Source organism: Thalia democratica, chromosome 7, assembly GCF_965202585.1.
Source record: "Thalia democratica chromosome 7, ktThaDemo2.hap1.1, whole genome shotgun sequence".
Classification (NCBI taxonomy): domain Eukaryota; kingdom Metazoa; phylum Chordata; class Thaliacea; order Salpida; family Salpidae; genus Thalia; species Thalia democratica.
In genome coordinates, this window is record NC_139171.1 from 60710465 (window position 1) to 60736778 (window position 26314).

General features: G+C 27.9%; 1 protein-coding gene across 2 annotated transcripts in view; it reads left to right on the forward strand.

Moving 5' to 3' along the window:
• The first annotated feature begins 299 nt into the window (after positions 1-299).
• The window catches only part of LOC145840478 (uncharacterized), a 39076-nt gene continuing 13061 nt past the window's right edge, over positions 300-26314 (forward strand). Inside the window, exons 1-9 of one of the 2 annotated variants that reach the window (XM_082947752.1) lie at positions 300-393; positions 815-846; positions 2141-2225; positions 2880-2920; positions 8841-8940; positions 14762-14910; positions 17172-17228; positions 18403-18537; positions 26256-26307. In XM_082947752.1, coding sequence (XP_082803878.1) covers positions 324-393; positions 815-846; positions 2141-2225; positions 2880-2920; positions 8841-8940; positions 14762-14910; positions 17172-17228; positions 18403-18537; positions 26256-26307 — 721 coding nt within the window. In that variant the 5' untranslated portion in view covers positions 300-323. Of the gene's footprint in view, positions 394-814; positions 847-2140; positions 2226-2879; positions 2921-8840; positions 8941-14761; positions 14911-17171; positions 17229-18402; positions 18538-19429; positions 19640-26255; positions 26308-26314 lie in introns of both variants that reach the window. The other variant, XM_082947751.1, reaches the window with a different exon arrangement.

A 26314-nucleotide genomic window follows, 5' to 3' on the forward strand; every position in this document is an offset into this window, starting at 1 on the left:
AAAAATTTAATTCAGTTTGTTTAGTTAAACTTTAAAATTCTTTTCATTGAAACTAGACTGCTTAAAACGTTTTTTTAAATTATAGATGATAAAAAAAGGCTTACCAAAAAAGTTTCAGATTTCACAATTTTATTACAGTAGACATATATCTTTTAGAATACTAATATATTAATACAAACTTTGTCATTTTTGTATCCCAAATAAAATTCTTTGTTATTAATTTAATTTTATTTCAGGAAAGTTGTAAGGTGTTGTAAAATGTTTCAGAAAATAACAAATTCAAACAATTTATTTATTTCAGGAAAGTTTAAAGTTGTTGTAAAATGTTTCAGAAAATAACAAATTCAACCTCCAGGAACAGCGGAGGTATAAAAAGCATCAGTAGTCCTGGAAGTAAGTTTTGTACAAAATTTTGTTAATATAAACTAAATATATAATTGCACACACATAATATTCATAAAAGAAAAATATTTTATCATTAAAATGTATGGCTGTTTTTTTTTTTCAATTTGTCAAGTTTTATTATTTTTGTACTTAAAAATCATTTAGTTACTACTTTAGTATTTCTACACCTCCATAAACCTCAAATAGATATAGACAAATATTTAAATGAATTTTTTATAATTTATATATTTTTTTTCAGTGAAATAAATTAAGTTTTTTATCCACTGCTAAGTGTTAAACACAACTATATTAGTTTTTTAATATTTCTAATTTGAATTTGTTAAATAAAATTTTTACAATTAAATCAATAATTAATAAAGTTTTATTTATTTATTTAACATTATATTTAAAAGAATTTTGTTTATTTTAGGTTGGCAAGGTTCTACTCAAAGCTCAACCTCTGTAAGTTTGAAAATATTATGTAAAATACTTTGTAAAAGTGTTTGTACACTAGTTTTATTAATTAAAAAGTAAGTTTTTATTTTAAGAGAAAATAAGTTTGTTGTTACTCTTTAGACTTGGAAAGTTATGTTTACAAAAACTAAATTCAAGCTAATTAATTTAACAATATAAACATTTTTAACATTTTATCAAAGCCACCCACTGAGAAGAAGCAGTTTCAAGCATACACCCAAGTTAGCAAAATATTCATACAAAAACTTAAGCTTTAAAATTGTTTCGTAATAGCCACCCATTAAGCTGAATACACATTTCACCAAAGTAACTTTTCACGACAAAAACTTGATTTTCTTGACAGCTAAAAATGCTAATATGGCCTGCAGCTACAGCTACAGGTGCAGATTCGTGAAATTGTTCTTTTTGACAGTTCTGTGTGATTAATGTTGTGACTCCTTTTGAAGTTGTTTCAAACTATTTTTGATACCAAGTACTTCCGTTACTTATCAGAAAAATCAGATAAAAAAGTTCTACTTGCCTTAATAGACTATTAGTTGCTACAAGTCTAGACTGTTGATGGTTTTTATGAAAAATGTATTTTATTTTTTTTATTCACAAAAACTCGCACATTATTATGTATAAAAAACAAAAACTTCATGTGTCATAAAAGTACTTGTATAACAAATATAAATATTTGATAAATTTAACAAAATTCCTCGACTCCTAATGAAATTGTTACACCATGTTACTATTTCCGTTAAGTGCGCAGAATAATCAGGAAGAAATTTCACTTGCTTAAATGCACTATTAGTTGTCACAACTCTGGACTGCTGAAATTTTTATAACTATTTTTTTGTTTCTTTATCATCACAAAAACTTGCGCATTAAAATGTTTATAATTCAAAAAATTTTTCTAATATCAAGTTTTTTACATTTGATTTAGTCACACATACTTAAATGCTGGCTGTTGAAACTAACTATCAGTTAAGTTTCTTACTAGCCTTTAACAATTAGCGTTGGTTTAAAAATAAAAAGTCTAATATTTTTTACCAATAATTGTGTAATTTGTGAACAGTTGTTCTTTATGGTTTTTAAATATAAAATTATTCAGACAGTCATAAGTTAAGCGTATTTCAATTGTTTATGGATTCAAACAACATTTGATCACCTTATATTTCAAAGTTTTTGAAAACACGAAATAACATAGATACTTTTTTAATTGGTGCAATCAACACAGGGGTTAAACAACATTAAACTAATTTATTAAATTTTTTTTGTTTATATTATATAAAATTTTCAGGGGTTTCAGAGTCCGATCAACAACACAGCCATCAGAAGTCCGAATGTGGTCGTCGGTCAACCCGGTGGTCCCAACTGCATACCAGGTAGTTGTTTAGGGGATTCACCTACTTTTTTGTTGATTTTTTGTGTAGTACAACTTTGACAGCTTCATTAAATTTTTGATATATATGTGTTGTAATTAATTGTATAAATAAAAATTTAAAGGAGTTACAGCAAAAGTTGTATAAATTCTTAATCAGTTCAAATCAGAGTTTTTGTACCAAGCTTTGGTTAATAATCATCAATGCTTAGATGGTTCTAATGAAATTGAATGCAGTTTATTGTAGTTTTTACACTTGAAAAGTTTAGAAAACTTTTAAAAGTAACAGCATTTAAATATAAAGTTTGACCAAAAAGTTAAATAAAATTTTAATTAAAAAAGTTTAATGACTATTGATGAGATTTTTAAACTGAATGTAAATTCCTGTTAAAACTGAAACACTTCTTTATTTAAAGTAATAACAAAGTAATAGTAGATCAAGAACCTAACTGTTATTTAAAGCTTTTAAATAAAGTGTGAAATAAATAATTTGTACTGGCCTTTTGAACTTAATAAGCTACTTTTTAATATAATATATTAAGTATACATTTACTGAATTATGTCCTTTATTTTAACTTCCATCAAAAATATTGTTTAATATTATGCAACTTAGTACTGATAATGAATAAAATAAATAAACAACTAATTTATATTACAGTCAGAGAAGAAAAACCAAACTACTCATTTCAGCCATCCCCCGTTAGTTTCTTTTATGTAATAACTTGAAATAAATAAATATACAAGTATACACACATATATATATATATATACATACAAAGCAAATAATTTATTATCTCGCAGTGTTTTTAAACTGGTTAGGCTAAACTATTATTTATTTTTTTACTAATCTGTGATCTTGGAAAGTTTAGTAAATAAGGCACGCCATAAAATGTTTTTTTTTTCAGTTAATTAGTTTTAACATTAAAGAAAAAAAAAACAATTATCACGAGGTGACTAACTTTAAACGAACATATTACTACAGGGTTCGTGCGCGTCAGGCTAAATCAGGCTAAGTCAGGCTAAATCAGTTTTTTTGAAAAAAGTTTAAAAACGTCAGGCTAAATCAGTTTTTTTATTTTAAAGTTTGAGAATCTCAGTTTTTCTTAGTTCAAATGCTTGAAAATTTTTGATTAGAAAAAATTGAGATCAAATTGAAATGTGAATATATTTCTAAACAAAGATTTAGTTATTAAAGACAAAATCAGTAAATATTTGTAAATATAAATGCTTAAGACCTTTTGTAGAATATCTAAAAAGTTTTTTAGAATCTTCATTATTTTGTTTTGAGTAGATTATATACGTCATAATTATGAAACTTCATAAAAAATACAGTTTAACATTACAATTTAGTTCAACAACTTAGCTTTTTGTTTGAATTTGTTTAAGTCAGCTATGTTTTTCAGAGCTTAGTTAGTTGCACTGTTTTAATTTCTAACTTAAAGGCACTATACCAAATACTTTTTAGATCAAACCTCTTAGCAGTTTATTCATTTCTTTTACTGTTTGTTTAAAGTTATAAGAGATATTCACAACACTAAAACTTAGCTTTAAGATATAAGTACTAAGTTTGTGGGATTAAAAATTTTAGGTATAATTAATTTTTCTTTACAAGAACAAAACATTAAGGGTTTTTTTTTTTATTTAAGTGTAAGCTTTTTAAATCCGATACGACGTCAACAATCACTGTATTTATTTAGATTTTAGGATCTATAATTATGTATCACTTTAAGTATTAGTCAAAATACTATTATAAAAATTTTTGCTTATTTTAATACTTAATACTCGTGTAAGCGTTTCATTTTAAATTTTAATAAAACACGACAATGCACGGGGTATAAGGGGGTCAAATCACCTTTTTTACAATTCAGTCTTATTTTATTGAGTTGTAATTAAGCTATGAGTTGCTTTTTGCAGATTTTTAATGTTCAAATTATTTTTGAGATAAAGCTGGTTGAAGTCAAAGAATACAATAGTAGTAATCAAGTAGTTACTAATACCTAAATTGACTTCTAAAGGGGATTTTCCTTACTTTGAAAAAATGTCAGGCTAAATTGTTCTCAGTCAGGCTAAATGAAAAAAATTTCGCGCACGAACCCTGTTACTAGAACAAGGAAGTTTAAAAGCATTAGTTGCAATTTATATAAAGTACATGTTTTTTATTAATGTTATAAAAACATTTTTTCATACTTAGTTTTGATAGAAACACTTTAAATTGTTTGTAGCATTTTGAAAACTAACTTCAAGGGGTTTATAGTAGCAAAATCTGAAAACGTTAAGCTGTTTTAAACATGAAATTTTATTTAATTTCTTAGTATTTAAAGTTTGCGAACTTGTAGAACAAAAATTCACTAATTTAATTAATAAAAGAACATTGTAGAGTTTATTTTTAGCCCCAAAAATTCACCAGCGTCACGACTTGGCTTGAAATAAATCTGTACTATGACGAAATAAAGATTTTTATAGAAAAGTCGGTAACACCAAAGGTCAGGGTTTAAAAGATGTTCTTGTCCCCGAAAAAATATTCTTGCGTCCACGCAAAATTAATTTGCAACCTTTGACACGAAGCGCTAAAAAGTTTCTCTTTTCTTGACTGTTTTCAGTTTCGGTTTTTGAATGTTCAAAATCACGAAAACTTTTGGCATCGAGTTCGGATTAAAGTTCTAAAAATAAAAATAAATTAAAATATCCACCGGCGTAAAAATAAACAGACAAAACAAACAAGAAGACATCAAAGCTGAAAAAAAAGTGAAATTTTTAACGCATGCGTGGTTACGAGCAAACGCTGAACTGATTCCGCCACTAGTGCGGCGCCCTTCTCTCAAATCTCATCAATCATCTTGAGCGAAACGAGAGAACGAAGAGATTAAATCGAGAGAGGCGAGTTTCGAGAGAGCATATACGGCAGATGGTTTTCGGCGAGCGAACGGCCAAGATTTCGCTTTTCGCGAGAATGCATGTCTCTTTGCGTTATCCTGTTGCATGTAAAAAAAAGTTGAGAAGTTTTTCTTTTTTTTTTCCTGCTGATATTTTGCAACGCGAAACTTTCTATTTTTTTGCTGATAATTGTAGCCAGCTGTGGACTTAGTCAGTTTTTTTTAATTGTTCTTTTGATGATGTTCGGTGATTAGTTTTTTTTTTTGGAGATGAAAGTTTGATAGTAATTACTAATTAGTGACTTATGAGTTTGTTGGAAGATGAAAGTGTGTTTGATGATTGCTCTTTTGTTTTGTATTGTTTCATGTGCAGTGTCATAATTCAGAATAACTTCAAAGAGTCCTAGTTTGCAGATGATTCATTCCTTATAATTAAAAGATAGTATAAATTTTCTAAACTTAAAAAACTTAGAAAACTTGAAACTGTTTTTAAACATTTACAAGTAAAAAATTAACACATATTAACACTGAACACTGTTTAATGTTTTCTGTACAGTGTATTATTTCAGTGAAAACTTAAAAGTCTTTTAGTTATGTTTCACTGTTTTAACTTCAAAGACTGTATAAATTTTCTGCGCCCTAAAAAAACACTACTTTTAAAGTAAATAGTCAAATTGAAACTTTATTTTCAATGTCTACTTGGTTAAACGGTATACTTAATGCATAAAGTCTTTATAAATTTGTTTTAAAACAGAGCAGAGTTAATAGAAAAAGCTTAAGTCAATGCATAAAAGTTTTAAACTTAGCATTACTAAACAACTTGATTATTTTAATATTATACGCTACTTATACAATGTGTATACAAACGAAAAAGGTAACTGTAACGTCAATCATAAACATTTTAATTAAATAAACATAAATGCACGGATAAGCGGTGAATAATATGTCGAAACGCCAGTATATGTACACAATATGTCGATAGTTTGACAGCTGGGATAAATTATTTTGTGAAAATTTATAAACTTTATTTTGTTATCACGATAGTTGATCAGGTTGTGCATTATATGGTAATAACCAGAAATAATGTTTTTGTTCAATTATTTTGGTTCATGAAAGTATTATTTTACATTAAAATAAAACCATACGGTGCGATTTTTTACTTCTAAGCCTTCCACTATTTTAAAATGAAATTTTAAACACATTTAAGCACTAAATGTTTTAAGTCTTAAAAAACAAAAAAATATTTTAAGTAAAACTTAAGTTTTGTAAACACAGACTTAAACAGCTTACTGAACGCTCCAAAATAGAAAATAAGCCTTTTCAGTGTGAAACAGAGCGTAACGAAAAAGTGATCGGTTTTAAGCTGTAAACTTTTGTTACTGTTGAACTCATTAAGTTAAGTTTAATAACCGTCTGTTTCATATTGCGGTAATAGTTATTTTGTAATTTTCGTTCGATTGTGAAAAGTTTTCTTATCTTAATTATTATTGCTGTTAAACTACTAACTTACATTTAGGTTCAACTTTTTTCAGTTTATTTATAATGGTTTAAGTTTTCATGACTTTACCTTTTTTTTATCACAACCTAAATTTTTAATAATTATTTTAACATATTAATACGAATCTTAAAATTTCATCTTTAACTTTCAAAACATATAAAGCTTTTATACAACCGCTAAAGATTTTAAGTTAATTAAATATTTTTTTTTATAAACACTAGATTATCGTTTAAAACTAATTTAAAAGTGTAAACTGATCTATACATCAAAAGTAGACATAACGATCTCAAATTAATTTACAAAACTTCCTGAATCATCAAATACTTCCGGAACAATAAATCTCATGTTTCAATCAGAAAAATTAATCTCGAACATTTCGAAACACTCATTTCGAACGTAATGCGCTTTAAGTATTTTAATCAATTATGAAAAGCGTTTAAATATGCCAATAAACAGTTTAAACCTCCATCAGATAAGAAAACAGGTGGAAAACACGAAATTATCAAAACTCATATCCCCAATAAACTATTCACTTTTCTTATCTGATTTCACCAGGTGGTTTTTATTGAAAGTTTTTTTGAAAAAAATATCGCTACGGGCGAAATAAGTTGCTTTTGATTTATTAGCGAGCAATAATTCATAAGTTCGTCATGTTCGAAAAGTTGAAAACATTTTTGACCGATTTTTAGTCACTGAATAATAATTAAGCTTGTGAAGTGTTTATGGTAAGTGTTTTTATTTTTTCGATGTAGAAATTTTTGGAGCGAAGTATTTTAATATTATCAAGTAATAATTAATATTTTTTTGTTTTTGGTTGCTTAAACTAATTGCTTGAGTTTTCTTTTGACTGATTAACTTGTTCCTAAATAAAAACAATCTTTAGAGTATTTCTGATAACTTAGTTGTAATTATCTGTAAAGTATTTCTGATAAGTTCTTTTTTTAATTTTTTTTAAACAGACATTATTTTTAAAATAAAAAATTTGAAATACTTTAGTGTTATTATGTGATAACTCATAAAACTTATTGGAAGCTTAAACTTACAACTTGAGTTTTAGCCGACCGATTGATTGGTTTCCTAATAAAAAGTGAAGTGCTTTGATCGATTTTATTTACATGTTAAAACATTTTAAAATGTTCAAGTTTTGTGTTTATAATAGATTTTTAGTGTTTTATAACCAAATATTAGTAACCGGCATAGATTAAACGAACTTAAAATTACATAGTTTTGCTTTAAAAAAATAATTAGTAAATTTTTATGTACTTTAAAAAAAGTTCTTAGTACTACTCTGTCACTTTATGTACTTTATTACATTTCTCCTTATTTCTAAATATAATTAGTCTAACATTAATTAGGTCTGACGCTAGTTTCCGAATTTTTCAACTTTTTTATGTTCCCTTTCATTTTAGGTTTCCTTTGATTAACGACAAGTCCTTTTTCATGTGAAATTTTATCGGCGGTGATAAAAACTTGATAGAAAGCCGAAAGTAATTAAAACTCGAGTGTACGGCAGTTAATTAGTTTTTATGACAAGTTTTTTTATTGAAAACGAAAGTTTACGGCTTGGCATCTAACGCAAGGAAGAGTTATTTTTGTAATTAAATTTTTTGTCGTTGGAATTTCGGGCCGGCTATTTTTAGAGAAAGGGGCTTAAAATCGCTGTGTGAACAATTTGCTGCAACAAAATAAAGTTAAAATATTTCAAAGCTCTTATGTTGTAAATTTAGAAACAGTTTTCTCAATAAACTTATTTTTAATTTTAATATGTGAATGGTCAGTTTAAAAAACAAAGTTTAATTTAAGTCTTAGTTTTGGAATTTTTGAATGATTAAAGAAGTTTTAATTAATTTTATTTTGTAGTTTTTGTTGAAACTTTTTATGTAATTTCTTAAAAACTTTATAAACTATAAATAAGTCAAGTTATTTTAATAGAATTTGTTTTACTATTCGATTACTAAAACTATCTACATTTTTACCACAAATTGAAAGTTTTATAATAAAATTACCAAGTATATTTATATAAAAGAAAAAGAAGAAATAAAAAAAAAATCTACTCTATTAAAACTTTCTGTTTTTATTTTTACAGCATCTAGACTACTTTTAATTAAACAAAATATCTTCACGTATAGCCAAATTGTTAAAGTGAAACATTAATTAAAGCTCAACACTTGAAGTAAAACTTCATGTTTATATTTTTACAGCATCTAGACTATTTTTAATTAAACAAAACATCTCTTCACACATACAGGCAGGGCACATAATGCACAAAGCAACAAGTCCGAACACAAGTAACAACAACAACTACATGAGCAAGAACATACACACAAATCCGAGTCCTTTGAATGGAGGTGAGCTATTACAATGATTATTTACTAATTAATTGTATGTAAGAAAAATTTATTTCTCTCAACTATGTATCTATTTTATAGCATTGCTTTATTTTAACCACATAAACTTTTTCGTATATTAACAAAAGCTGTTCGTTAGTAGTTTTACTACATCCTAACACATTTTAGTTTAGTTTTTATTTTTAGTTTTATACTTTATATGATATTAGATGGTGTGGGTAGGTAATAATGATTTGTAAAAAAAACTAAGGTATTTCTACTTTAGAGCTCGAAAATTAAAACTTTATGTTCATTTGTACAAAACCCTGATTAGTTAGCAAATTAAAAAATATTTAATTGAAAATCAAACATATACATAAATATACTTCTATTTGAAAGTTTTTCATGTTACGCTTTTAGCACTGCTAGGGTGATATTAATATTGGTGTTAACTAAAACTCCAATATTTCTAACTGAAGTATTCATTTGCATACATTTATTTTTTATTGTTTACTTATATTTGAACACGATATACAAATTAATTGTGTTTCCAATTACTAAGTGTGATTAATGTACATCATTTGCGCATTTTATTATATAGTTAGGATAACATATAATACTTACCTATTTTCAATCAAACTACTAATTTGCATATATTTGTTTTATACGGCTTAATGGTATTTGTATACAATTAAGCTACTGTACTCTTAATTAGTGAGTGTGATTAATATATATATATATATATCAACTGAGCACATGAATGATTATGTTGAGTTTGTGTAATTAAATATATAGTTTCTTCACAGCATGTGTTTGCCAAACAATGAAATTTATACATCCAAAATATTAAAAAACAAATTAAGACTATTGATTGGCACAAATTTACAGTTACTAAGCGTTTTCAAAATTAAAATTTATCACAATAGATTTCAAGCATGAAACCAAATGACAACAGATACATGTATTTTAACAGCTTGTAAGCACAATGAAAATAAACATTGACAAGAAACTTGATACAGCTGTGAACACAAAACTCACATTACACAAATAAAAAAAAAAAACAACTTATGTGTATTAATAGGATGTGTAATAGTTTATTATAATTTTTTCGTTCAAACTTAAATTATATATCATCCTATAAATGTTTGTGTTCTTGAAAATTTAAACAGTAAAATAAAGTAGATGAAAACTATAAAATGCTTTTGATTTAAAAAACTATTTTTAAAGAATATAAAGCAATTAAAAGTTTATCGATAAAATTTTTACACGTCTTGGCGGACATTATTTATAATTTAATCCAACTAATGCTGTTTGGAAGCTAGAACCACTATTACTGATTGTTTTCCTTGATAAAGTTCACAGTTTAAACTTTTAACCCAGATACATCAGTGCATGTATCATTAACAACAGTGCTTATGCTGTATGCAACGGTATTAACTCATGATAATAACTATCTCATTATAATTACATCCTTCCCTTATGAGCATTTACAATTTCTTCTAACTTTCTTGTTAATCTTAGGTAAACACGCGGACAATAGTTTTGAAAATATTGATTTAATTATCGTATTATTGTAATGAGGGCAAATAGGGTGGCGATAGATTTAGGATATTTTAATTTAATTAAAGCATTTAATTTGTATTTGCTTTAATTTTGTTGTAAAATTTATTGTGGTAGGTTTTTCCCATAGTTTCAGTTTAAAATTTAAGAATTAGCTTAAGATGGTTAATAACTAAATTATTAGTCTAAACTTGTAAGTTTTATGACAGTAAAAGAAATCTTTAATTATGCTCTAGCTAAGTTTTTTGAAATCATTCTGAATTTATAAAACTATGTTTTCCTATTTCACCGTAGTAAAATTACTTTCAAGCTATTTTATTTATGTTAAAGTGTTTAGTTTACTTTTTTAAAGCATAGAAAACAGTAGCCAATTACTAGTTTAATTTTTTTTTAAATATACTTATAGACCTACAATGTCTAATTCTTATTTTAATAAAAAAGGGCTATAACTTTGTAATTAAAACGACTTATCCAGTTCTTTGTTTTAATCTGAGGTTGTTTTAATTTGCATATTATCATTTTTACGTCATCAAAAATTATCGGTTTTGAGTTGTTCATTTATCCTTTTTGATAAAAACGAATATGCTAATATTAAGTGGATTGTTAACAAATTTATTTTAATTGTTAAAACTCGTACAAGAGTTAAATTAATTATTCAAGTATGTACTACAATAAAATATCAATAAAACATGTTACAATACAACACACACGATTAAGAACATGTGTCATAACTTTGTAATAAAAACTCGTTTTAAATATGAGTCACATAATTCAACAACTTTTTATCATGCAGGGGTTCATATTACGTGAGTTTTCAAGGACCCTTCATATCATAATGAAAGGAAACTATATTGAATGTGTATTTGTGTGAGAAAATAAACAGTTATTAATAATATCGATAAAAGTTTAATAACTTCCTCTACCTCAATGACAATTTTAGCTAGGATTTTAAACTATTAAGTTTTTAAGCTCTTTAAAAAAATACAAAAAGTCGAAGTTTTATATACTGTCAATTATAGCTAAAAGTGATATGTAATATTAAACTTTTTATATTAAAAAATGTTTATTTTTACAAAAACTCCAAAGTATTTTGACGAATTTGCCAGCTATCAAAATGGTGATCTGAAAATTCAACCTTCATATTAAAAAATTAGTTACTTTTAATTTTACTTGATCAATTACTATAAAAAATCCTAATCGATAGGGTAATTAAATCGATAGTGATCGTATACTGCAATACTTAAATAAAAGGTGTCATATTTGTTCTAGATTTGAAACTCAACCACATAAGCTAAACGTTTCGCAAAGCTTCTAAACTTTTGTTTATTTTGTTAACCTTTTTAACTTCATCTTTTAGAAACCTATCAATGAATTGCTTGTTTTTTATCTGCAACTTGATATTCAACTAGCAACAATTTTAAACAATAGCTATTCGAGAGCTCAGTTTCTAAGTTTTTATTTCAAATAAGCGCCTTTAGGATAGTTTCTAAGAAGATTAAACCCACTTCTTTAGTTTACTAATGAAGTTTATTAAAGAAGTTTACTTTTTTAGTGAAATACTTTCTTGCATAAACTAAAAAAGATTTAAGTTTTAACTAGTTGATAATTTCCTGAGCTTATTTATTTTGGTTTTTTGAGTATTGTTATAGTTTATGTACCTATAGTAATGACTTGAATATTTTTAACCCACATTAATATACCAACAAAATATTTTCTTGTATTATTAGAACAGTTAAACTTTTAAATAATGGATAATTTTCTAGGCATACTTGTTTCAAATTTTTTTTCTAGTTTTTTGAGTACAGTGTTAGCTTAAAGCTCTAACATTTGGATTGTTCTGTAGTCAAATATTTGTGCGAATTAAAGCTTTCCTGTAATAGTTAAATGGTTCTAGAATATTGCTTAATTAAATTTTAGATTATAAAAATAAACCTTCAGTTTAACCAAACTTCCAAAACTTTACTAAAAATGTCTACATTTGGCTGTGATATTTAATTTTTGGTAAAAGTTAAAACCACTGACTATTCAGATTATTTTGAAAAAGTTCTACATTTTTCAAGTTTTCAATTTTTTTTTCTTTTTAGATCTGTCGGTAGAAAATTGTTTTACATCGATTTTGTTTTCAACAGCTTATCATTTTTTCTACCTTTGTATTTTTTCTAATCTAATTACTCGAGTCAAGCTTATTCAACATGAACTTTTCAATTTATGAATAGAATGAAATTTTATTAGAATATATACTTGTTAAAACTAAGAAGAACTTGTTTGTAAACAAAAATACATTTGATATGACAACAACTTTTATTTCTACAAAAATACAGAACTTATTTTTAACCTAATTCTTAGTTAACAGTTATTAGATTCAGCAATTTTATAGTAATTATCTAACTAATATACACACACACACAAAAAAACTTTCTTTTTCAACGAAAACAAATTCAAACTCATGAATAATTTAACTGAAAACGTCGCTTTTGACTTATCAAAAAGTGCAAATTTCAAGTTTCATCGCAAATTTAAATTTGTTCCTTACATTTACCATATGCCGTAAGCGCGATAAAATCTCAAAATTACGGTTTAGAGCAATTGTATCAAGCATAAACAGAATTATGCTGTTACGCAAACTTGGCTGTCAAAAATACACTTATATGATGAATTGGATTTCTTTTCACGATCATGTAGCTGTTAAAACCTGTTTAAATGTATAAATTTAACAGTTTTAGTCGAAAAACACTTTTGACAGCATAAACAGTGTTTTACGTAGGTTTTGGAGAAAATTTGTAGATAAGGTTTAGCTGTTTTATTAAAAACGTCAAAAATTTATAAAAAAGCTATTAAACTTGGTTGTCTAACGTCAATAGCTTCCAATAAAAGCATCAAGAACTTAAACTTGAAACAAAAAGGGAGTTGGAATTTCAGTGACATTTATTTTCAGTTAACAACTCAAGTTCAAATGAGCTTCATCAATATTGAATTTATGTGAATGTCGAACTTCTTACTTTCCCAGGTTGTATGTTTGCCTTCTATGGGAATACTTTGCTTCTTAGACACGCCTGTTGAAATATGAATGGGATTTAACTGAAATAAAAATGTTTTTTAAAGAACTACCAGTGTTAAACAAACTTTACAATAAGTTTTGTTTTTTATACGAATTTTTTATCTTTAAAAACCGTAAAAGTTTAAGATATCTTAATGGAAGCACACTAACTTTTTTGAGCCTCTAAATTAAAGTTTTAACTTTGGCTAGCTAAAACTTTAATTAAGTTTCAAGAAAAAATTAATCAAGTTTGCTCGAAAGCAAATAAAAAACAGTGACAAAAAACGATCCTATAACAAACTTTCAAAGCTATATTATAAATAATTTTGTTTTTACATTTCTACATTTCAAACTGAAACTAAAATATAATAACCTTTTAAACGAACTTTGACTTAAAAATTTTTGTTAAAAGCTCATTATTTTATTTAGTTGATTCCCAAGACAATTAGAAACAGTAGAAAACGAGCAAACAAAAATTACAACAAATTTTTTTGGCGTGATCTTTTTCTTTTGATTAAAAATGGAGCAAACAGGCTTGCAGCTGTCAGCAAATTATTACAATCAAATCGTGCATGTCCCATTTAATAATAAAAAATATGTGGAAACAAATGAAAATTTTCTGGGAAATCCTACAGCAAGTTCAAATACAACAACGTTTTTTACAAAGTCATTCTAATTTGTCTTCGCTTGTGAAACATATTTTAAATGTCAGATTAACATAATAAATTGTCAATTTAAACATTCGAATTGTCATATAAGTCTAAATATGTTGTATACAAGTTAAATATGTAGAAAAATTTGACTTTATCTTGATAGATTTATTACATTGTCCATTTTTTAAGCTGACCTTATATTTCAAGCAAAATATATCTAGAACAACAAAATCTTTCAAATGACATACTTTTTATTTTTTACGGTTTAATTATATTAAGTTTAATATATATTACTTTAATTTTAAAACTTTAAAAATCATCAATAAGAACTAATACATTTTAAAAGTCTTCTTATTGTTTAGAACAAACTAAATAACCTGATTTAAAATTGCCAAACATGTATATATAAACATTTCAATTATTTGAGAAAAAGTATTTTAAATTCTAAAGTTTTTGAAAGTTACAAACTTTATGGCAGACACTTTTATCAATTTTTAACTTTTATACAAATCTTCTTTTATCAAGCTTTTTTAAATTACTGTTTAAATTTACTATTTTTCATACAAACAGTAAAATGAATAATTTGTTTCAGTATTGGGGAAACCCGGGTTTGAGGACCACTACTCCTCATCTTCCAGGGACTCGAACTTCAACAATTTCGCCCACAACTACGACACCCAGTGGTACGCAAACAGCCCGAGCACCCCGTTTTCACCCAGCAACCAATCAGACGCAAGGATGGTCAGTTTGCTTGATTGTTATTGGTTAAAGCTTTAAATTAAACAAGTACCTAGATAATGATAATCCTTATTGTTATAGAGTTGGTCAAGATTAAAAACTTTAAGTTAAAGTAAAAAAGTTCTGAGTATATAAAAATTTGTTAAGGTAATAAATAGTTTTATAGTTTTTTATTTAATAACAAGTTTTAAGTGTATTGTGACAATTGAAATTGGTTTTAAAAAGTTTAACTTCATTCAGTGATATGTAAAACTAAATAGTTTAAAAGTTAAGAATACGTTTAAATTAAAACTTTTGCCAATATATTAATCAGCCAAATTCGATAAAACAGTTTATTGTAGTTAAAAGTAATGCACAGCATTCTTATTTTGTAAAATTGTTTTGTAAATCTTTTTAACATGTTTATAACTTGTCTTAAAATAACTATTAAAGGCACATAGTTTTATAAAATTACTCTTCAAAACTTCCACAAAAAACTAACAAATACCTGATTTTTTTTCTTTGATATAATAGTCGTAAATTAATTCAAACAAAAGACCCAATTCACACACACGGCAAACATTACACAAATTAAAATTCCTCAAAAAAATTTCCTTTGATCGAATTCCAGTGAAATTCCCAAACATCAAAGCATCTATCTCCATGGCAACATCAATGACAATTTTCACGGTTGCCAGGCATGTTAATTCGTCATGTAATGAGATCACGTTCGCATCTGTTGCCATGACGACCGATCATTTGGGCCCCGTGAAAATTCGGCGCGACGAATTACAAAATAATCCCCCGTCTCATCACTCGCTTCCGTGGTGATAAAATACCTGGTTGCCACGCAAATTTGTTTCTGCGTTGTCAGGGGCGGGTTTAATGCGATTTTGATTCGATAAATGGCTGTGATAAATTACATTCAAATTTTCTTGTTCTTTGGCACGAGGCACAAGTCTGCTGTTTTTTTGTTCAGTTTTTGTGGCTAATTTAGTGTGACAAAATACCTATCAAATTGTCAGCCTTTGTAATTCTTTTGTTAGTAAAAAGCAGAATTTTAAGTATTGTTATCACATGATGTGAAATTAGCTTTTTGTCAAAAAGTTTTTGGTGATTAGTGCACAGTGAATTAAGTGTGACAGAGAACTCGTGAAGTAATGCAAAGTTTTCAGCTTTGTTAGCTAAAAATCGTGTTAAATGTAAAAATAATGTTTATAAATTTTGTTATCAAATTATAAGCGCATTCCAAAAAATTAAAATTTACATTCTAAAAGTTTAAAGAAAACTTTAATTAATTTTTAATCTATAGAAAAAGACAAAAAACTAGTTTAAAGTTTCAACGCAGTTAATTAAGCATAAACTCGTCTTTCGCTACTTACAAAAATTTATGATAGTAACTCGACACCCGTAGGAGTTGATGATCTTATTTTCCAATATTTTCACAAGTTAACTTTATCATAAAATGTAATTTAATACACTGCTTGTCAGCTTAAATCTCAACAGCTTATCACAGCTCTACCAAATATTCAAATAAACTGTGTTTAAAGTATGGCATTTCAGCAACTTCTCAGATAACAAACCCCCTCACACACTCACTGACTGGTTATTAAAAAGCCGAAAAGCCGTTCATCAAACGAAACAGCCAACAGAGAAGCGTAAACAAAAAACAAAAAGTTTAAAATAACTTGTTATCAGCTATAAGGTCTGGTTTGTGTCAACTGCGAATGCTCGAGAATGCAAGTGTAACCTCTGCGTGTTTGGTTAACCCTGCAACGCAAACAAGTCGATTTCTTCGTCGACTATCAGCGAATTACTCTTGTTTTTTGTTGGATATTGTTATCAGTCGGTTGACAAACAAGAACGCTTGTTAAGAAAACAACTAAAGTTAAGCAAACAGGCAGTTTATGGTAAAAAGCCGCTACTTGTAAATGTTATTAATTATCTTCATCAAGTAAGATAAGGCTTGTGTTAATATGTTATACTTGTATTAAAAAACTTGTATTTATCAAAAAAAAAGTAGCCTATTCTTTTTATACCATCGTTAAATACAAATTTTTAAATCTTATTTTTTTTTTGTAAACTGGCTATAGTAACGTGTAAAGTTTAAACAAAAAATTTATAACTAATTGTATCATATTATATTACTAATTTCTAAACAACAACCTAAAAGCAAGTTAAAACTTTACAAACCAATTACGCAACAACAATGCACCGTTCTCGCGCGTCAGTCACAAAAACTTAATTATGACGTCACAAACAACTTTCATTATTACGTCACACAGGGAGACGGTTTCGGCGGGCAGGGGGCGGCCAGCTTCAGCCAGCAGCAGTTCAACCAGGTAAGAAAATTTTTAATAAATTTTAATAAATGTTAATAAACTTTTATTCAAAACACAAGTTCGTGTTTTCATAGCTTTTGTGCACAAATCAAAACTGTCAGAAAAAAAAAGTTTTGTGTTTTTTTGTTGCCCCCAACACAAAAGCTTGTTTTCACTGCCGACCCTTTGTGTGCTGAAAATATTTTTAGAATTTTTTATTTTAAAAAGGCACGGAGAGACAAATTTAATTTCGCGACACATGTCGCGTTTGTGAGAAAAGCGAAGATCTTTTCAGCGTCTTATTATGACGTCACAGTGAACAAGGGTGGGATAAATCGCGTCTTTCGTCGCGTTGCGGCTTCCGCTCCGTGGTTTTGTGTATCCAGCATTTTTATTAATTTTATTTTAGAATTTTTTTTTCATTAACTTTGTTACCTTCGATGTGACATTGTTTTGGTTGGCGACGCAACAAAGCCTTATGCTGAATTTGAAGCTTTTTTTGCTAAATTTAGAAACTTAAAACGCAAGTGAAGTTATTAAAACATGTTCTATTTTTCTAAACTAAATTTGAAAGTAAAATTTAAAAATGTTGGGAGCTTTTTCTTCCAAATTTGGAACTTTTAGGTAGCAAGTTGGTTAATTCGCACACAGTTATATAATTTCAAATAATTTTAGGGGATTATAAAACATGTAGTGATTTTATTCTGAACTTTCAGCGCTTTAAGCCTTTTAATGATCGCAGAGCAATTTTCTCAAACAAGTAAATCTCCAAGGAAATTAAAATCAAACCGCGTACACAAAGCATTATCAAAAACTGTATTCTCAATATATGATAAGTTAATATTAAAGTTACTGATAATACCTTTGAATTTTTTTACAGTACCCACATACTTTTATTCATTAATTTTCAACTGTAAAAAAAGGGCACAAAACTTCAGCTCATTAATAATTCAATTTGAAAAGTCTAGTCAAATATCTCGTAATATTTCATCTGCTCGCGTGGTAGCAAACAAGTATTTTATATGATTTATTTTCACGGGTATTAATTTCAAACTTTATCATGTTTTATTTGTTAAAAATTTTATATATCTTTTAAATTTGCACGCCATTTGTACGTGTTTTCGGTGTATATTTTTTTGTTTTCTGTATTCATGTTGCATGCAAATTCACACTGTACACGTTTTCATGACAACAGCTTTACTCGAACGGTTACCACGGACAACCGGTCACCAGGCCCCAGTCCGCCACTCCCCACCAGCAACCCCAAGGAAGGGGAAACACCCCGCAGAGGTCGTGGACGCCGGGGATTTCCCCCACTTCGAAAATTACGGTTAGTAGAAAGTTGAGGTATTTTTGCAGGTAGACATTCCAATGGAAGCTGAATACAAAACTTTTGTAGTTGTAGTTTCGTCGTTATATGGTTAGATATATTTGTGGTAGCTTGCATCACGTTCACTAAAAATAAGTAGGATCATCTGTATGCGTATTTGTATTACTTCAACTTTAAATAAATTTTAACAAGAACGCACCATATAAACGTTATTCAAATAAAATGTGTTAAGTATCATTCTACAAAAACCGAAAATATTTTTAAGACAGCATTTCGAAAGCTTTGTTTTTCGGGGAGCTTCAGAGTTTGCAAACAAGCTCAGGTACAGCATAACAGGTGGCAAGCGGGCGAGAGACTTTTCAGAAAAAATTGCAAAAAAAAATCTGAAAAAAATATCACGCTCGACAGATGCACATATCATCCTTCTTTCTTTTATTTCACTTTTTTCAAACTTTTTTCTCCGGTCGGTGAACTTTGATTGGAAGCACGATCCGAAGTCTTGTTTGCAATCATTCGTGCTAAAAGCTTCGTATTTCGATGTTTTTAATTTTTGGTTTTAATATCAGGTGTTTTCAAGTCACGGAAGCCTGCTAATCCCCGACGTGTGTCTTGTTTGCGCGACAAACATCAATTTAAAACGTCGCTTCAATTTTCACTTTGTACTTTTTTTATTGTTACTTTTAACTCACTTTGTACTTTTACTTTCACTTTGAGTGCTTTGATTGTTTTCGACACTCCACTTGCTTAGATTTTTTTTCTAATGTTCAGTTTCCTACTTTTTTATTTATTTATACGTTTCATATTTACTTTTACCCTTAAACTTTTAAAGCTTCATTAACTTTCTCTTTCTCACAACTTTTCTCACAACCCTTTTCTCCTTTCTAACTTTCAGCTCGAGGTAGACAACGATGACGTCACCACTGAAACGGACATCTCAGAGTTCCTCATTCTCAACCCCGGCGACCAGATCCAGCTGCAGAACGGGGAGATCCAGCTGAATGAGGGGGAAGACCCCCAGATAATAGTTCTGTCCCCGGAGCAAATTTTCAACGCGGGTCTGCAGTTCGAACCCGTGCAGAACGGGGATAAAGAACCCGAAAAAGTCAGATAATATTATTTTAATTGAATTTATTTCTTTATTTCTTAATTTTTTTAAAACTTTTTTTGTCTTATTTTTTATACACAACTTATTTGCAGACTGTAAAACTGTTTTAAAATTTTTTGCTACAACTTTTTGGAAAAAAAACGAGGGTCATAAAGATTTAAATCATTCTCACAGCGAAAGTTAAAAAAAATTGTTTTTTTTTTTGATTTTTGCAGCCTAGTTGACTATTTGACTGATGGGTAAAAACCACTATCAGGCGAAAATTCTAGGAAAACTAGTGCACAACTAATTGAAAAACAGTAAACACCAACCACCAGTGAGCAAGAAAAATTACCATCATTCAGAAAAACATCTTGTTTTTGTTTGCACTCCTTGTACCATGCCCACATTTCAAAAACTGCCCGCATTTTAAAACTTCTCGTTGCGTGCCACTTCTCTGTTTGCCTTCTGCTTTTCTTCCCCTGCTGCGTGGGCCACCTCCGAGTTGTTTGCCATGTAATAATCTCGTGTTTGCAGTAGGCTCGCCACACAATACCCGCACTATTTGCTCTGATTTCAAAATGAGACCCAAATGTTTGCATTGCATTTATCATCGAAGCGGGCCCCCCTTCAGTTAACACGTGATTTATTTGATCAAATTAAAAAGTATAAAAAGTCAATGTACATGAAATTACACGTTTCATACAAGGCTTTAAAGTATATTTCATATCTTTTAAAGCTTTTTGTTGTTTGTTTTGGACTTTAAAGTTAATGTTTTCGATAAAAACGTAATAAAAACATGATCCAAAATCAATAAGTATTAGATTAGTATTTTATTCATAGCCTTGAAGTCATTTTTCTGTCTACAAAGCCTTTTTAGTGTTTATTTTAGGCTTTTCAGATAAATTTATCTACAAATCAATAAGTTTAAAACTACAATTTAGTTGGAGAGCTTTACAATAAATATAAAAGCTTTTATTTTTATTATTTGTTTAGGGATTGTTGGAATTAAAAGGTTTAAGTTTAATTTGCAGTAATTTAAACAACTTTATCTATTAAAAAAGTTTAAGTTTAACACTACAGTTTTAAGTCAACAACTATAAAACCTTTTACTTTTGTTTATTTTAACACCGATTCAATCTATTAAAAGTACAATTTATTTGATAATATCTGTATTTTATGTACATATGTATTGTAAAAACACTCGAGTTTATTGTACCTGTTCATTGTAGATATTGTGAATGTATTTTTGTTGTATTTGTGGGCATGAATTCAGTAGACGGTGCTAGAAATATGTGAGCTTTGACATTTAAAATGTAGACAGAACAAATTAAGATATAAAAAGGTGTGAAAAATTACTGCTAAGAATAAACTTAAAAAACTGAAAAACCAAATAAATTTGTCTAGTTTACCTATCAAGTTTTTATTCAGTTTTGTAACAAATGACATAACAAAAAAATTATTGTAAAATTCAATTGTCAGAAAACCAATTCTGTTGACAAATGAATTGTGTTTGAAAATATTTAACCTTTGGAGTTCACCACAGGCAGAGAAGAAAACTTTTTAACCAAAGTGCCAGTGTAAACCGCTACTGGTTATTATCTATTACAACTCAAACCAAGCTAATTCTTTTGATTTAAGATCTGTTGATTGTTTTATTGTATTTTTGGAACAATTAAAAAGTTAAAAGTAGTTTTTTGACATTTAAAGCTGTAATACAAAGTTCTTAAGTTGGCAGAAAACTTCAGAAATTGTTACTGTTTGTAATTTACATTACAAATGAAATAGAACTATTAGAAATAGATGGTTGAACTATCAGTGTAATATACACATCAAGCTACACATTCTAGATTATTCATTTGAAACTAAACTTTCACCATTTGGAGACTGCTCAAACTAAGTTAACCACAGTGTACAAACCGCTACCTACTAGCTTGATAAAGTTAAATTTGACAAATAAATTCGTTAAAGGTGTCTCTCTAACTTGGCTGAAAGTAATTCGTCTGTCATACAGTTGTCATTTCAAACAACCACGTATAGAACTTGGTTTGAGCAAATTTAATGGTTGATGAACAATTACAAGTGCATAAACATGTCATTTTGCCTGTCTGGTCATTTCAACTGCGCTGTCAAATATTTGTCATTTACAAGAACCACGTACACGATTTGGTTTGAGTGCTCAGTTGGATGCGGCTTGTCGGTAGTTAGCTACTAGTAGATCGGAAACCAGTAATAAGAGAAATGAAAGTAAAAACAATCAAAATGCAATTGTAAACAACGTTTTGGCTGTCAGTTCAGTCTTTTAAATTGTAAAGCATCAGTCAAATACAATGTGCTAAAGTTTATTACCACTTGCAACAAGCATTTACAGAGAGAATACATTTAAAGAGTTTAAAGTTTTAGGTTACGATATTGACAGCTACTAATCAAGATAAAACTGTCAAACTTGGTTGTGTAAACTTATATACTAGCAGTGTAATTGATTTAGAAAATATAAGATTATAAGTAGTTTTAATGTCGAAAAGTTTGCTTAAAGTTGTTAAAAGCTACTGTTATGTTGACAGATAACACTTTAATACATTTAAAGACTTATTTAATAAAGACTTATAAAATCAGGACTTATTTGCATTTTGCAAAAATGGTGTTAAAATCTTTGTCACTTTGAAGAGAGATGAAATTTACTTTAGCAAAAAAATTAACATCTATTCTTAACAGGCTGCTGTTGATGGCTTCTTACTGTTGATAGTTTAAGTAACACAGGTGTTTGATTTCTAGTTTAATTGACAAAGTAAACAAAAATTACAGTAGTTCAATAGTGAAACATACCAACGTAAAAATACTCCCATCTAAACTGAACCAAGTTAAAAGCTAACCGCTGTAAGTGCTTTTTCGTTGATGGCTGTTGAAAGGTAACTGCAAGTCAAAACAAGTAAACAATGTTTTGGCTACCAAACCAAGTTAATCCCGAAACACAATGTTAAAAGTATACATCAATTTTAAGACATAAACTAAGTTAAGCGTTGACCGCAGTAAAAGCTACTACAACTTTCTACTGTCTTTTTAGCTACATCTTGCTGTTTACTTGTGCTTTCTACTGTTTACGTCTTTCTACTTTCTTGATAGCTTCTTCTTGCTGTTTGCTTGTGCTTGCCACTGTTACGTAACACGCAGTCACCGGTGCTTGCTGTTTAGTAAACAAAGCGGGAGATTAAGATGCAATTTCACGGCCATATGGGTGTCCAACAATCAGTAGCAGTGGTGGTTAATCGACTTGAAATGTTGCTAATTACGATATTGCATGTTTTACAGTGTCTGAACAGCAATGAGATTTGTTACATGAGAAATTGATGTTTTAATTGCAAGAAAAATTAAAATGAAGACTGAAAACTTTGTTGTTTTATAGGTCAAAAATAAGTAAAATGTCTTAAAAACAGCAGTAACTGCTAGCGATTGACTTGGTTTTTTGTTTAATAACAAGCTAGCATGCAAATCTTAAAAGACAAAAGTTTTAAAGTATGCACACAAAACCATTTGATTATAATTATAAGTAGAAAAATAATTTAAAGTTTTCATTTTTACGCGTATAAAGTAGCTAGGAAGTAAAAAATGAACAACTTTTTACAATTATGACTTGTATTTAGTTGGCCAAAAGTCAATAGACAGTGTTAAGAAAATGCGACCTTTGACATTTAAAACGTAGACAGAACAAATGAAATTAAACAAGGTGTTAAAAATATAATGAAAATAAATTATAAATACAACAACGCAAGTAAATAAGTCTTTTAACTTAAGTAAACATTTAATTTTTAAAAGGAATTTTTTTTAATTAAGCGGTGAAATGCTATACCTATCATTAATCTATTGATAAAAGTTGCTTAATTACAAGCAAAACCAAGTATAGAAGTAACAGTGGCTAAAAATTAATTGACTTGAAAAGTGTGTAAGTTAATTACAAGAAAAACCATGTATAAAGATGGTTACTGTATTGTGTGGTTTACTTGTAATTGCTTATTGATTGAAAAATTTACATTCTAACTACAAGTAAATTGAAATAATCTAACCACTTAATTACCACCGTAAACAAACAAAAAGTAAACCACTGAAATTTTGAAAGTTTTTGCGCTTATGAAATGTAAAGAGAAAAGTGCGCACTAATTACAACTGAAACAGAAAGTTTTTTGTCTGACATGTTCAAAATTAGATTATCTTCAGTAAAAATCAAGCATGAAATTGACTTAAAAAGTTACAATTTCTCACTAGAAATAAGTACAGACTTTAGATTATTTATACATTTTTAAGAAATGTGCTCACTAATTACTAGAAGGAGCAATTAAAAATACAGGTTAATACAGTTAATTACAAGTAAGAATGTAATTTAATTAAGATAAAGTTAAATAAAAGGTTATTTCGTTATTAATTGCGATTTTAGTTGGTTTGATAAGCGAAAGTTTTAGTAATTACGAGAAGAAAAATGATTTCAGTATCGATCTGTGTGATTAACAACAGAATAGCTACTTTATACCTAATACATTATTCCATTAGCGATGTCACAAAATAATTTAATTAACAGATAAAATTAATCAAATTAGCAAAAAAAAATATTTCTTTTTGCATCATTAGTAATTATTTTACATTACTTTTTTGGATAATAAATCTTTCAGACAAACAAGCTTGTTAAAGTATTAAAACTAAACGCTTCAGTTTTATTATAAGCTCAGTTATAAAATGTTGAACATTATTTAAAAATTTAAACTGTTTTAGGTTTTAAGTTTCAAAGTAGCTGAATAAACTGTTAGACCAACAAAATTTCAATAACTAGTTTTATTTAAACAAAGGTAGGACAACAAAGTCTTAAAAGTAGCCAGTTTTAATTGTTTGTTGTTGATATTTATCTCATTTCTTTAATCTAACCTGATAAGATATTTACGCTTGTCATTGTCCAAACAACCAGCCTGTCACAGTATTCCTTTCAACTATATTCAAGTTAAAAGATGAACACTGCTGTACAGGGGTAGTGTTTGTTTAACAGACAAAAATCAAATGTTGTTTTCTACTTGTAACCATTGAACAGTTTAATATAAAACTTTCTTTTTGTTTGTAAAGCTACAGTAGCAACTGTAGTACAAAATTTTCCTATCTTAGATTCCTGTTATAAGTCTAGAACAAACTATCTTGTAAAGTTTAATGTTAACGAAAACTGTGAGTATAATTAAACTAAGGTTTTGTTATTTATAAAGTTAAGTACAAAAAGAGTTTTTTTTAACTTATGTTTTAAATTTAATAGTACCCAATGCTTAAAATATTCTAAAATCTATATGCTAGTATTGATGTTAAAAAGTTTTAATTTACAAAAATTATTTTTACGACAATGATCAATCTCACTTAAATGTTTAAAACTTTTTATCAGCTCAACATAAGTGACTTTGTAAAGATGATAGACACGTCACATCTACGACATAAAAAATTTAATCTATCTCAAACAAGTATTAAAAACATTTAATTGGTGCGATTTAGACTGTAAGAGGCAAAACAAAATGACTGCAAGTACGGTAGTAAATTTGAAGGTGTAATATTTATACTGTCTTAAATTCATAAAAAATAAATATAGATATTGAACAATTTCATTACCTTCTTTAATTTTAAAAACAACTAAAATTATTGAGCACTAAAATAATAAAACATTTTACAACATAAATAGGGTTATAAAATCAATAAAACTTTACTGTTATTATTAAAAAGAAGAACTAAACTTTGTCTTATTAATTTTCTTCATTTAATATAGATGTTTTTGTTATGAATTACTTTACTGGGACTTTACTTAAAGAGTATTATTAAAATTATATACTGATGGGTTAAATTAAGGCTAATAAAATTCATGTCAAACTACTTTAATTTATAGCTACTTATAGAGTAGCAAAGTTGATCATGTTTACACCACATATACGACATAAATATCTAACTTGACCTTGGTTAAATGTTTTATAAATTGAAAACCTTCAATCAAACTGTCTACAATAAAACTAACTGTTTATATGTTAGTAAAGTAAGAAGTGTGGTATTCACTGTTAGAAAAATGAATTTTTGTAAGAAAAATCAATCACATTTGATGCACAAACTTCCTGTAGAAATATATAGACTAATTAATTTTAGTTACAGTAGCAAAATTCAATATGTGTTAGATATGCTGTTTATGTGTTAGTAAATTAGGAAGTGTGGCTTTAACAAAAATCAATCTTGTTTAGTGCATAAACATTTTTAAAAATTAAGTCTATGCAATATTATAAATTTAATCAAGCTTAATTTAAGTTACAGTAGCAAAGTTAAGTACGTACTGTCTGAAATACCTTGTAAGAAATATTTAAATTTAAATGTTTCAAATTACTCAAACTTTTCACGTCAGATTTCAACCTCACCTGTTAAGCTCACCTGTTAATTTTGAACCGCAAAAATCAAACTTCAAACTCAAAAATCAACCTCTGAACCCCGATAACTTCTTTCCAAGAAAAACTTTTCTGTCATATAAAAAGTTGCAACTTTTTTATTTTCTGGTTTCAAAACACCGGAAGCAATCTATCACCTCGAGAAGTGAATTGCCAAGATTTATTTTTATTTTAAATTTAATTTAATTTTTCAGACGGGCGCTCAACAACAGGGGGCAATGGGGGGAATGATAACTCCCACGCAAGGTTGGTT